Source organism: Mesitornis unicolor, unplaced genomic scaffold (genome assembly GCF_000695765.1).
Source record: "Mesitornis unicolor isolate BGI_N332 unplaced genomic scaffold, ASM69576v1 scaffold30853, whole genome shotgun sequence".
Taxonomy (NCBI): domain Eukaryota; kingdom Metazoa; phylum Chordata; class Aves; order Mesitornithiformes; family Mesitornithidae; genus Mesitornis; species Mesitornis unicolor.
The window spans coordinates 6,064-19,752 of record NW_010174479.1 but is presented as its reverse complement, the minus strand read 5'-3'; the positions used below and the strand labels follow the sequence as shown (position 1 = coordinate 19,752).

The 13,689-nt window shown below is 41.1% G+C and overlaps 1 protein-coding gene across 1 annotated transcript in view; it reads left to right on the top strand.

The window, feature by feature from the left end:
• Positions 1–5,698: 5,698 nt before the first annotated feature.
• E2F5 (E2F transcription factor 5, p130-binding) overlaps positions 5,699–13,689 on the top strand; it is a gene marked incomplete at its 5' end in the record, with an annotated part of 9,510 nt that continues 1,519 nt past the window's right edge. The window contains 7 exons of the mRNA XM_010181070.1: positions 5,699–5,808; positions 6,447–6,608; positions 7,861–7,904; positions 9,346–9,410; positions 11,527–11,794; positions 12,453–12,653; positions 13,083–13,127. Of these exons, the coding sequence (XP_010179372.1) occupies positions 5,699–5,808; positions 6,447–6,608; positions 7,861–7,904; positions 9,346–9,410; positions 11,527–11,794; positions 12,453–12,653; positions 13,083–13,127 (895 nt within the window). The remainder of the gene's footprint in view (positions 5,809–6,446; positions 6,609–7,860; positions 7,905–9,345; positions 9,411–11,526; positions 11,795–12,452; positions 12,654–13,082; positions 13,128–13,689) is intronic.

Here is a 13,689-nt window from a genome sequence, read left to right as displayed (position 1 = left end):
GGGCCGGGCTGGGCCGTCCGCTCACTCCCTCCCTTCGCGGGCGGCAGGGGTTGCCTGGCCGCTGAGGTGCTGCTGCTGCCCGGTCATGGCTGACAGCCATCCGAAATACGCGTTACCACGCTTTTTTAGGAGGTTAAAATGCTTACCATGCGGAAAGTGAAGCTTACTGTGTTTTTTTTTTCTATTTAGTTTTTTACTCCCTAACGTTTCCTTGTGCCTTGATTCCCTGTACAGTTCGTTATTTAAAACTGTTTCTCACCCGTCCACCCCTGTTAGGAAGGGGAAAATGATGTTGAAAAACAGACCATTGCCTTTTTATTACATATGTGTATGTGTGAGTGTGTGTGTGTCTGTGTATATGTATATGTATATATATAAAGGATGCTTAATTGTCGGAATTGGTGGCTATCATGTTTGATTGGAGAGTTTTGAAAATGGCACCCTAAAACTCAATCCCATTAAAACCAGGACAGTGTTAAATCATCTTCCCCAACTTCTGCAGCCTTTGAAAGTGTTAGACTGCGGCAGTGGGAGGACTTCCTCCCCGGTGGAGCCCCCGGACGAGCCCTCCTTACTCCAGGTCACTCATGCCAGCAGGTCACTGTGTCTCAGGAGGGACCCTTGGCACGATGTCCCACTCGCCGGTCCCCCAGAGCGTGCTGCTGTCCTGGGGAGGGGCTGGTGTGCTCTGCATGGCTGTCTGTACACACAACGTGTTGAGGTGAAAGCATGCTTTGCCTGACTGGTTAAGTTCCTGGGTGAAACTGCCGGGGAGTTAAGCAAAGGGCAGGAAGAGGCTGGCTTGGCGCCTTGGTTACTTGAAGTCTCTTCTGGAAAACTAACCTTATTTCTGGGTCGTTCTTAATGGGCTCCAGGAGGTGAATGATGTTGTCAGAATGTTTTTGTGCATCCCTGTTCAGAGAGCAAGCACTTCAGTGATGTTGCTGCAGCTACTAAAACTTCAGGGTGAACTGGGAGTGACACTGATGGGTTCTATATTCCTTCTTTAGTTATGCTGTGGTCTGGACAAGTTGATTAACTTCTTAGTATTTAACTGCCTCTTTCTTCAGGAAAGCAGAACTAAGCTGTCCGCATCTCAGGGATTGTTGTGCAGCTTACCGTGTTATCTGTCATGTGCTGCGAGGTGTTGCAGGTCAGTTTGACAAGCAATACATACACAGTTTGTAAGACATTGGGCCAAAAAGCTTAGTGGAAAGAGCCAAAGAGGATGGATTTGAACAATAAAGTTGAGCTGTGTAGAGGGATGGACAGTATTTCTCATTCTCTTTTATGAGGAAGGTATCCACCCAGAGGGAATGGAAGGGTTGATAGCCAGGGAAAATGGGGCATTGCAACAAACAAATGATAGACATTTCTGCTCAAGGCCTTTATTGGAGACAGGTTTCTGAATTACAGGATACAGTTTGTTGGAAGTAAACACTAACTGAAGTGAGTAAATAGTTGGTACTTTCATAAACAGTGAGTCAGAACATACATTTCTGTAACCAGTATTCCTCATAAATAAGCCGCGTATCTAAGGAAAAATGAAAAACAACATGCATGTTATCTTGGTGCGCTCAGGGAACTGAAGAACCAGGACAGTCTTAAAACACAACAGAGCGTTCCAAGAAGTGATTCATGCAGCGAAGATCTTCAGATGCCTCCCTACTGGCAGGAGACTGGCAGGTATTGACTGGCTAATGCCATGCTGCTCATTGTGTTTCTGTAGCAAAACCAGCAGTGCACTATGGAGAAAATACAGTTCGGAAACATAAAGTGTATTTCTGGCTTTGTGATTCAGCAATTGAGAGTGAAAGGCTGTTCTATAGGACATTTTCTGGTGATTTTTTGATACATCTATAATTGTAGTGAAGTGGTCTGTAAGAGGATACTCTGGGACGCGTGTGCTGACCCATCATGAAGCAATAGTGATATATCATCCTATGTGTGGGCACTCTTCCTCCCTTTAGGAGCAGGTAGCCCTACGAGTTCTGTAGGCTGAGCTGTTTTTGGAAATGTTTTAGTGCTGGATGCTTCTCTGCTAACATCTGACAACTCATGGGAATGGAAGTGAGGACTTTCTTTACTTGGAATTTGCATTCTACAGTGCTTACTTTAAATCAAACAGCTGTTCTCCAATAAATGTGTAACTGTCCATGGATAACCCAATATAAACAAATCTAGTTATGGAAATAAGCTTAAAAATTAAAGGATGAGATGGAAGGGAATGAAAACAAAGTTTCTATATGCAGCAACCCACGAAGTACAGGGAAGAGAGAAAAAGAGCAAGATGGGTGAATAAGGGATAAACCACCTGAAATTATTCCCAAGACATTGTGTGTTCTTTCTCTTCAGTTGCATACAATTGCTTTACCTTGATTTCTTAAATGGTCTTTGTTTATAGCAGAATGCCATCCCTGCTATACCGGCAGTTAAGTAGTGTTTCTGGTCATCAGTGGAAAACATCAAATACTCTAAAATCTACTGGCTTCCTACTACCTTTAGAATTGTATTGGTCGGGAGCAAATAACAACTGCCTTATACTTGTCCTATTCCACAGAAGAAAAAGCCTATCTATTTAATTTTACATTCCCTTAACATTTGTGCATGCAGTGATGCTTGGTAGTTTTACGTACAGGTTGCCAAGCACACCATTCAGTTTAAAACTCCTACCAAACTGTTGACATTCCTCTTGGGGAGAAGATGCTGTCATCTGCTACAAGCACAGGCTGAAAGATGCAGGACTTCTTTTCCTCTGGCACATGGAGAGCGAGCAGACATTGCTGGCCTTTCTGCTTTGTTGAGCTTCTCGGTTATGACTGCCACGGTGCTCTAGTGAATTCCTTTGCTCTTCGGTGCCAATGCAGCAAATGTGCAGCTGATAATTCCCACTGCCTTTCGTCAACTCCCAGGGAGCAAAGAAGAAGTTGCATGAGAATGCACCCAAACTCTTCAGTTATCCTTTTTCTGGCTGTCTTTTTTAAAATTTATTTCTTGGCAAATTTGTGTGTGTGTGTGTGTGTGTGTGTGTATGTGTAAGCCGGCAGGTGAAACTGTGCTAAACAGCACGTTTTCTATAGCCCAGCAGTTGCACAATCTCAGTGCAAACAGAACCAAAGCACTGCACTTAGATGCTTTTTTTCCAGTTAAGAACCTGCCTCAGAAACACTCATGTAGTGCTTGTCTTGGATACATATGTGTTCAAAGTATGAGGAGATACTAGAAGGAATGGCTACAGTGCAGCAGCCTTACATTAAAAATAGATGTTATGAAGGCACTCCAAATACAGATGATTCAGAGGAAGGCATGTGGAAGATACGTCTGACCATCTCAACAGGGCTATTGTGGTAGATGTCCCTTTCTTGTGCTGCCTGGATCTGCTTCAACCATTTGACATAGGCTGATAAATTACAAGTTTTAGAAGTTTTTGTCAACAGGAGATTTGTTTAAAAGTTTCAGTATGCTCTTTTAATTATTGAAGTCATTAGTGCATGGTTTGTGTAGAGGAACTGAATGCCTGAACTTAATTTCTGAGCCTTGTGCCTACCAGAAGACATTAGTAACTGCTCGAGTGTTGGGGAGGAACTTTTCTATTGGTTTTTAAAATACCTGTGAAACACCTCATAAAATTATGAGAAGGTAATTAGGTTGTAAGACCAGCACCAGAAAGTTAGTGAATGTCTGGGTTAAATTTTCCAGACTGGCCCCAGTTTGATTTCATTGTTGGAATTCTTGTTGTAAGTAGTTGGACTTTGTAGCTGTGGTTGAATTGTATGCAGTGCTCGTCAAGCCAGAGGTGTATGTGAATGTGTCCTTCATTTTCTCAGTCCCTAACCTGAGGCTCCAAATCCTGGTTTGCAGCAGTGGTGAATCTCCACTGTTGGTTTAAATGAGAGCTCTGCTTTGGGCATACGAAGTGCAATACAATTTAGAGTACTGAACCGTCCTCGAATTTGAAACATGTGAGATTGGGCAATCAAAATAAGTGATTTTTTTTTTTTTTTTAGTCTTAAACTTTGAAAATACATTAAGATTTGTAAAGTATTTATATATTATACAGATGGGCATTTTGGAAAATCTCATGAAGTAATTAAATCTGTCCTCAGTGTTTCTCCATCATTCAAACCGTGAGCGGTAGACTAAATCCTGGGTCCATGTGTTGAGCAATGGGAGAAAAGCAGAAAGCAATTAATCAGAATAGCAGTTGATTAACTGTGTGTTGTTCATTGCTTGCACTGAATAATGTAGAGAGCCTGTAGAAATTGTGCCTCTAAAGACAACAATGTTGATGTTGATTAAATGTTGCACAGGCGGCATCAATTTTGTCACTTCCTAGGTTTTGAAGGCTTCTCTTGCAATTATTTCAAGCAGTGTGTATGCATGCAGCAAAAATAGCAAGTTAAGGTAGCAGGTGCGTATCTGCCAATACAAGTGACTGAAGAGCCCGTTTCCTCTGAAAAAACCTGAAATGTGTGCTTTATGTGTATTTGTATGTATTTTGTTTTGTTAGATAGGAAAAGATTTTAACAGACTTCTACAGAAGACCATACAAAAGATAAATGTTGGTAACAGTATCAGTAGAAACACTGTTTAGTAGGTACATCACTGTCAAGGAGAAAGAACAGTGTTTATACTTAATGACTGTAAGAGCATTTTTGTTAATCTCCATTCATCTTTTCATTTTTTCCTTTAATTTTACTTCACTAGCAAAACATTCACCAGTATAAATTGGACTACTAAGTTCTAGTAATTAGCTTTCCAATGGGAAAGTGTAATTTCTTTGGAAGATTAGTGAGCTTGATTATGGTTCAGAAAATACTACTTTTAAGTAGTTATGTGGGCTGTGCTATAAAATGTATTTGATTTTTTCCTTCCTATTTGTGGTTGTCTCGGCTTGTACTCTTTGTATAGGCTACTTTACTAAAAGCATTAATTTAATAGATTGTTGGACAAACTGAAGTCAATCATTATGTGCCTATAGCAGAAATCAGTTGGCTTTACACATTAGTTCAACTTTAGAATGTGAAAGTCTTTGCCAGCTACCTTTCTCTTTATTTTTCTTATCTTTTTATTGCTTCTAATGTGTTTAATATGTATAATCCCTTGTATCTGAGTGCCCTGAGTAGTCACAGAGTCCCTTTTGCTTTCTCTCCTTTTGGCTAATATTCCATGAACTTGAGCTGCTTTACAGCATGAAAGAGATGAGGGTGTGGAAGGCACGATTCACTCAAGTTTCCTTATTTTATCTGAAGTCTTTGCATCAGGGGCATACAAGTCACCATGGAGAGCATGAAGTAGACTGTTTCCTCTGCTTGACGCTCGGGTTTGCTTTGAGTGACAAGCAGCGACAGCATGCAGACACACGGCCTAGCCGGCTGTGACGCAGAAGTGGTGGTGTGCCAGTGGCAAGCACCCCTATGGGCTGTACCAGGGTCCTGGTGGCTGGAGAACGGCTCTTGGTACTCAACGTGACGGGTTCAGCAAGGCCAGAAATGCTGCAAGGTGGATCCGTGCAGTGAAATGTTAAGGGACGATGCTGGCTTGAAGTACTTCAGCCATGGCTGAGCATCTGGCTCTTAAAGAGTTGAACCTTCCCCCTTCAGGATGATATTAACTGGCATTTGTCCACAGAAATGGCTTAACTCTCTTTTGCCCTCAACGTGCAGGTTGCTGATACTCGCTGTGCTTCTCCTGACAGGCTGCTGATACCCTTGCTGTGAGGCAGAAGAGAAGGATCTACGATATCACCAACGTTTTGGAGGGGATTGATCTCATTGAGAAGAAGTCAAAGAACAGCATTCAGTGGAAGTAAGCTGTGTCAATTCTGCAAATTTTTGCATGCTTGAGAGGAACAAAAATTGCCTCTTTCCACTTCTCCTGACTAGATAGGACATCATAAAATTAATGTTATACTCATCAATGAGCAATATGACATTTTAGAATGACAGTAAAGTTGCATATTAAATTTATTTGTCTTCCCCTTTAACTTGTATGTTTGATACATAAAATCAAGTTTAAAGCATGTAGCGGAAAAACTTTCATTAAACTTACAGTGTTACTTTTTAACAAGCACTTGTAGTTGAAATATTTACTCTAGAGGAGTCTGAGAAGGGTATTGGGACACACTGTCTCCACCTACCTACCCTCCTGTAGTCAATGTCTATTCTCTTGGTTCGCTGATGGTGAAAGGAGAAGGGTCCTGCAAACCAGCTCCAATGCAGAAAAAGCTACATTCCAAAAGAAAATAGGTAAAGGGGAATTTCAAATTTGATTAAAAGTTAAGAATTTTCATTTTTCTGTTAAATCCCTGCTGGAAGGGTAAACACTCATTTCCTTCATATTGAATATTAGTAGATTTTCAAAATGTTGAAAGTAGTCTTAAGAAATTATCTTTGTGTGCTTCAGCTTTTCACTTGTGGTTTTGTGATTTCTTATGCCTTTTTAAGAGGAGTAGGTGCTGGCTGCAATACAAAAGAAGTCATAGACAGGCTGAGGTATCTGGAAGCTGAAATTGAAGATCTAGAGCTAAAAGAAAAAGAATTGGATCAGCAGAAACTGTGGCTTCAGCAAAGTATCAAGAATGTCATGGATGATTCTACAAACCACCAATATCCTTTTAAATTAATTGTGTGCATCTTGCAGCTAAAATTAAAGCAACAGTTTAAGTGTAGGTAATAGGTAAAGCATAACGTAGCCCCTTTCATCCAGAAGCAAGGAAAGGCTAATATTTTTTCTGGTTTTTGTTCAAGAAGAAAGAAAATCATGTTTACATGACTTTTTAACCTCTGTTACTGTATGACTGGTAACCTTAAAATAATTTAGCACATATATATGTGTGTGTGTATATGTATATATATATGGCAGTATTTTTTTAAGTCCATGGTATAATCCTGGTGTCTTATTTTAAATGAACTGCATTGCTTTCTAGCACTTGAATTTATACTTTCTTAGCAGTGCTTTACATGTGTGTTGCTTCCTTCTCTTGAAAAGACTAAGCTATCACCCAAAGATAAATTGAGTTGGCAAAGTTCTGAAGCCTGTTGGGTTTGGAACTGGAAAAATACCCTGTGTGTAAATACCGCGTGAGCAGAGAATTCCTGATACATTACTTGTAACCATGTGTTTAGCTGTCTTGCAAGATACTGAGCAAAATAGACATCCAAGGTTTGGAGCAGAAAAGTGCCCTTCTTATCTTGTAGTACTAGTGATAAGTACTTGAAAATTTCTTGCAGTTGCTCTACAGACAGAAACTGCTGCTGTAAAATGGATTTTATAGAAAGGAGATTGATGTTATATGTTAGGAGAAACTTTCCTTTGGGAGAGCTAGCACTGGAATTGACCTCCCAGATCGGTGTCGGAATATCCATCACTGGAGGTTTTCCAGAAGAGGGGAGACAAATGTCTATCTGGAATGCCTTAACAGTTGATCCTGTCTTGAGGCAGGGGAATGGGATGGCAGATGCACTGTCAAGTCCCCTTTGGCAGTATTTTTGTGTGATTCAGGGAAGTCCCAATACGTACTTGAATTCTGTAGTGTCAAGTTCGTGAGGTAGATGGCATTCTTCAAAACAAGATTTTACATGTTCCCTTTTTTGTAGAATAATCTCTTCTCATTCAAGCTATGCAACTTTTTCCTTTTTGTATTTTCTTCACAGATACAGGTTTGGTTTTTTCTTTAAAATATAGAACGCTGCTATCTTTAACTAGCTGTTCTGAAAACAAAAAATCATGCCTTGATTGCACCTCTGAGTAACAGCAAGAAGTTTATAGTTTAGGCTGAGTTTGAACAGACTTCTTTTAAAGGGGAACAAATACTAGTTTCACATTGCTTTAAGAAAAATGTTCCTTAACATAAGTTACATTTTCATATGTCACACATGAAGATATCTGCAACTGCTTCAATGGTAAGTTGCTGCTAGGCTGTATTTTGTAAAGTGAGGGATTTTCTGATCTTCCTCTTGAAAGCAGGTTACTTAGCAAGTTAGTTTTCTCCGCTTAAGTATTTTGATTTAGAAGTATTCAATGGTGACGAGTAGTAAGCAGAAGTCTCATCATGTTTCTGACCAGCAAGTTCTGGCATTTTCTAGCTGCTGTCACAGCGCATACAGAATGGAACCTCAGCTGGTTTTGGTGTACTGTTTTTGGATGTCTCTGTATTCATACTTTGCAGCAGCTTGCCTCGGGCTGTTAATGGAACCAGGGACAGGGCATGTTGGTCCAACTCACCAGAAAGACCAAGCACATCCAAATTTCCTAAAATTTTCTGATGGCAGCTGCAGCCAGAAGGGGCTCCTGATGATGCTATATAAATGAAGCCAGATGAACTGCAATGATGGGGCATTGCCACTAAATCAGAAGGGTTCCTTCTGTACAGGAGATTTGAAGAAATTGCCGAGAATTGCTGGCAGAAATTACTTCCCTTAGCATCCTGTCATGATCCTGGGGCACCCAAGGGAAGATTGTTGTTCAGCCTCCAGCTAGGCTCTTCTTTGCCAATAGGAAGGTTGGGTTTGTTTTTTTGAATATAAATGCAAGATTAGACAACCACTGGGGAGTTTAAAAAAAACGAGCTGCTACTAAAAAAATTAAGTGATCACAAATGTAGAGGCACCTACTCTGCCAGTCACATAGTGCTTCATGTGAGTATCTTTTAGGAGGCAGAGAAAGAAAAGCATTATTCCAAGTTATGGACAAAGTGGAGATGATGTGCAGGTGGGTGAATGACCTGCAGTGCCAGGCAGGTTGTGCCAGTGCTGTTGATGTAATTGTGATCTTCTGACTTGAACCAATACAATTTAGCACACACAGTAAGCCACAGGTGAGTTTGCTGCCCAGCTGTTACATTCCAGTTGTATGTGCTGCAGAACCTGCAAGCTTAGACACTGGGAAGTGCTGGCACTGAAGATGATCACTAAGACCTTTTCTTCCTTCTCTTAAATCTCTCTCTACTACCACCATTCTTCAAATCCAGAAAGTGAGCTGGACCAGAGAGCTGTTTTAGCTGAAAAAGAAACTGGTTAAATATTTTCATCTCACGTTACATATACAACCAGGAGATCTGGGGACAGTAACAACCAGGTAAAGGAGGTAGTAAACCTTGTACTGCTATGAGAAAAGGTTCTTGCAACTACGGTCTAAGTATTGGAATTCTGTCATTTATACTATAGGATATACTTGGATCTTACAGGGACTATGCAAGTCCCACTGCAAGTATATTTATGCTACAATTATGCAGTATTTTAAATGACCATAGAGTATTACGATATCTCATTTTAATGGGTACCATGCAAAACTTAAGAAAAGTATGCACACTTAACACTTTCTTAAAAATTGTTGTTTAACCAGGAGACACACTTCTAGCAATTCAAGCACCTTGTGGCACACAGTTAGAAGTGCCTATACCTGAAATGGTATGTACTGGTTTCTTGTTTACCTAGGTCTTCTAGAGGGACAGCGGAAAAGAAGAGCTACATTAGAGCAGAGGGTTTATCTCTATCTGGGTGCAAGAAAGGGGAGCTGAAATTAAAATTAAGATGGTTTCATTTGAGAAGGGAGAGGCTGGGTGGGAAAAAGTGGTTTTTGTACATCTAGATAGTGTAATGGTAACTCTGTCTTCGATTAAAAACAAGATATAATACTGGGTTTCTTTGTCCTCACTTCTTCTCTCTTGCTTTTAAATGTTGCAGCTTTCTAAATTAGGCATAATTGTAATGAATTCCCTTGAGAACTTACTAGCAATTACTTTTATCTGTCAAATTTCTCTGTTGTATTACAGAATCACAGAATATTAGGAGTTGGAAGGGACCTCAAAAGATCATCCAGTCCAACCCCCCTGACAGAGCAGGATCACCTAGACTAGGTCACACAGGAACGCGTCCAGGCGGGTTTTGAATGTCTCCAGAGAAGGAGACTCCACAACCTCTCTGGGCAGCCTGTGCCAGTGCTCTGTCACCCTCACAGTGAAAAAGGTTTTCCTTATGAACCTCCTATGCTCCAGCTTGCGCCCATTTCCTCTTGTCCTGTCATTGGCTATCACTGAGAAAAGCCTGGCACCTTCCTCCTGACACTCGCCCTTTACAAATTTATAAACATTAATGAGGTCTCCCCTCAGCCTCCTTTTCTGCAAGCTAAAGAGACCCAGCTCCCTCAGCCGTTCCTCATAAGGGAGATGCTCCACTCCCTCAATCCTCCCTCAAAGTATTGTTAAAACAGATCTCTTACAAAAAAGCCTTTTAGATTTAGTTGTAGGTTTAGTTTAGATTTAGTTTCTGTTTAGTCTCATGGTACTAGCCTGGACAGAGAAACACACTGCAGTCTCACTTTAGCTAAAAGGCTTAAATGGGCAAGATAAAGGTAGGAGGCCAAATTACTTACCTCTGTCCATCTTTTATTTTTTTGCCGCAGTGCTCGGTTTTAAGTAGGGTTTACATAGTTGCAAGAGAGCATTGTGTGAAGCCTGCTGCTATCCTTGTAGAAGGCTGAAATTCACCTGAGAAGTTGCTCAAGCTATTTTTAGTGAGGCTAAGCACAGTCTAATATTTTAAGAGCATCCAAAGCTAGAACCATGGCACTGATCAGTAGTGCAATCTTTGTCCATCTCTGCTGAAACCAGTTAAGGCAATTGTAAGGTTCTCTCTGGTACCGAAGTTAGCAGCTGTAATGTTGGTGTGCGAGGAGGTTTTCGCTTTTTGTTGAAGATTAAAACAGCTGATCTTAGTCTTCATCACCAAGTTCAAATTGGATGTTTTTGCTTTGGTTCCCCTTCTCTGAGGCTCTTTTCCCAGTTTTCTCATCCTCATTTTTTCTAGAACATGCTTGCTGAAAACCTGTTTGCTGAATTAGCTACTTTGGAGACAGGAGTCTCACTGAGACTGTGCTAGAGACTGAGAGTAGCTTCAGTCCTAGCTGTACTGCTTAAGTGACTTACCAAAAGGCAGCCTGGCAAATCGGATCAGAAATGGTTTCTACTGATTCATGATTCTGTGCTCACTCAGTCTGGGTGAGATCTCCAACTGTTTTAGGATGCTTAGTCTCAGCCAGAATCATTCTGCAGCTCCATTTAAAAGGAAAAAATACAAATGTACAAGAATCATTATTTATCATTGGTGTTATTGGTAAGATGTAGCCCTGCTGTAAGTGTTATGTAACTTGAATTCAAGATTTAGTTAAGCACTTTGAAGAATTGTGTATTTGTGATCTCTGTAACTGTGTTCTGGTCAGGTGAACACATTACAGGTTTGTAATTGAGTTTGGGTTTTGTTTTGGGTTTTTTTTATAGATCGCATGCATTAAATATTTTTTTACTGGGTATGATTTGATAAGCTTGTGCTAACTACCAGCTCTTCCTAGTTACCTAACTAGAAGAGCACTGTATTTATCTTCTGGGAGGTAAAAAGTGCATCAGTTTGAGAATTCTGTTCAAACATCTTCATTACTTACTGTGGGAAATTATGCAATTACTGTTATGTTTTGTAAAGTTCCAACTTCTCAAGGAATGGTAACTTTCATAATATACCACCTTTTCAGGGACAGAATGGACAGAAGAAATATCAGATCAATCTTAAAAGTAGTTCAGGACCTATCCATGTGCTGCTTATAAATAAAGAGTCAAGCTCCTCCAAGCCCATGGTGTTTCCAGTTCCTCCACCCGATGACCTTGCACAGCCCCCATCACAACCTGCAGCTCCGGCGACTCCACTTAAACCTGCTACAGCTCCTCAAAATCCGCCAGAACACCACGATCTGAACCAAGGACAAGAGTTACCACAAACATCAGTTGCAGACACGCCATCAGGTGGGCCCAGGGTTTTGCCTACCTCAGATGGGTTGGGGAGAAAGGGAACTGGAGGGAAAGAAGCTGCTAGAAAAGGTGGTTGATAAAGATCGAGAATTTGCATAGTGTAACTCCTGTTAAGGAACTACCTCAAGGGCTCACTAACAGCTCTCGGAAGGTTACAGAGAAGCCTCTTCCTCTTCTGTCTGGTGAAACAGATATCTTTCCTTGTAGCTGATCATCTTATACCAAACAGGTTTTGGATGTGATCCTGTTAATAATTCTGAGGTGCTTCTCCAGAATACAATATGGAACGAAAATTGCCAAGCTCTGAAGGAGTGTATGATTTGAACATGTACCTTATAATGAGACAGATAATACAGGCACCAGTTCCAGCTTTTGTGCCACAAGGTCACTTACCTTCTTCCACATAGCCACAGTGAGAGACTGCCTGAATATCAGGTATTTTTCCCATAATAATAGTAGGGTAATATGAAAAGACTTAAGAAAATGCTGTCAGTGTTACTATTTCCGAGGGGTCCTGATTACTTTGTGCCTGTGGCTTTGGAAAGGGGAGACTCCTCTCACATTGGCCATGTTCTCCTCAAGAGACAAAGCCGGGTGCAGGTGTTTCATTTTCCCTTTTCCGACTTTATATCGTGCCTTTCTGTCTTTGTAGACAGCAGAGTGCAGCAGAACAGCACAACCCCAGCAGCTCCTTACTCCAGCCTCCCAGAGTCGGTGTTGTACCCCGGCCTTTCGGGAGATGTCGCCCAAGCTACAGCTAGCTCAAACGACTACCAGGGCTTGCTGCCTCTGGATGTTAACTGTATTCTCAAGCCAAACTCATTCGACATTGCAAAGATGGAGGAGCCCGCAGGTAGGAAGAAGCAGTTACTTTTTAAATGTTTTTATTTGTTTCATGAACCATTCTTTGTGGCCAAGCTACTATTATGAGTTACACAGCGGGAAAGATGAGTACTTTTCCCACAGAGGAAATGTCAGGCCTTTCTTCATCTCCTAATGAAGCCACTCAGCCAGCTCTGAGTAACAAACTCATTTTGAGCAAAACACCTTTCTCTGCCACCGATAAGCTTCAAATTGTACATGGCTCTAGGATGGTAAGGGATCAGTGAGAGAAATGTAACAGGAAAAACAGGGATACAAAGATGCATGTGTTTTACATGCACATGGCATGCTATCTCTGCAGCTCCTACACTGCACGAGCCATACTGTACTTTGCAATTCAGTGTTTTAATGCAGAGAATATGCATGGACTTCCATAAACACATGCTCCTGTCTTTCACAGGAAATATCAGTGGGGATATTATTGATGAACTCATGTCTTCTGACGGTGAGTATTTAGCATCTTTACTTTTCTAATAATCACAAGTAGCAGCATGGGTTTTGCGTGAACAGCACTTGATAGGTGTCTGTTAAATCTGATGCCAAGAGTCAATATGAAACTACTTCTGTCCCCTGTACTACCTGCTCTGTCTTTGTAATTCTTGTCTTTCCTCCCCTTTCCATTCCCTGCAACATTGTTATTTAACAAAATATGAAAGCCTTACTCGAGCAAGCACTTACATGCATGAGTAACCTACCAGTCCTTTATTCAGGAACAAAGAACAGGCTGATGACTAGAGTGCTGCCTTAAAAAAATAAATAAATCTGGTTTAATTCTGTTCTGCCTCAGGCTTCCTGCAGGAGCTTTGAGTAAACATTTCAGAACATAATTATATGCCTGCATGCAGACTGATACACAGCCAGCTGTGATACACTAACAGAACCGACAAATGTCACCTGTTTCTCCTCTTGCACCCTGGTGGCCATATCAGTGCAGAACTGAACCACAGCCAGAAAGTTCACGTGCTCCCTGTGTCTGCTGTCTCTCACTGAGGTGCCAGGCAAAGAGG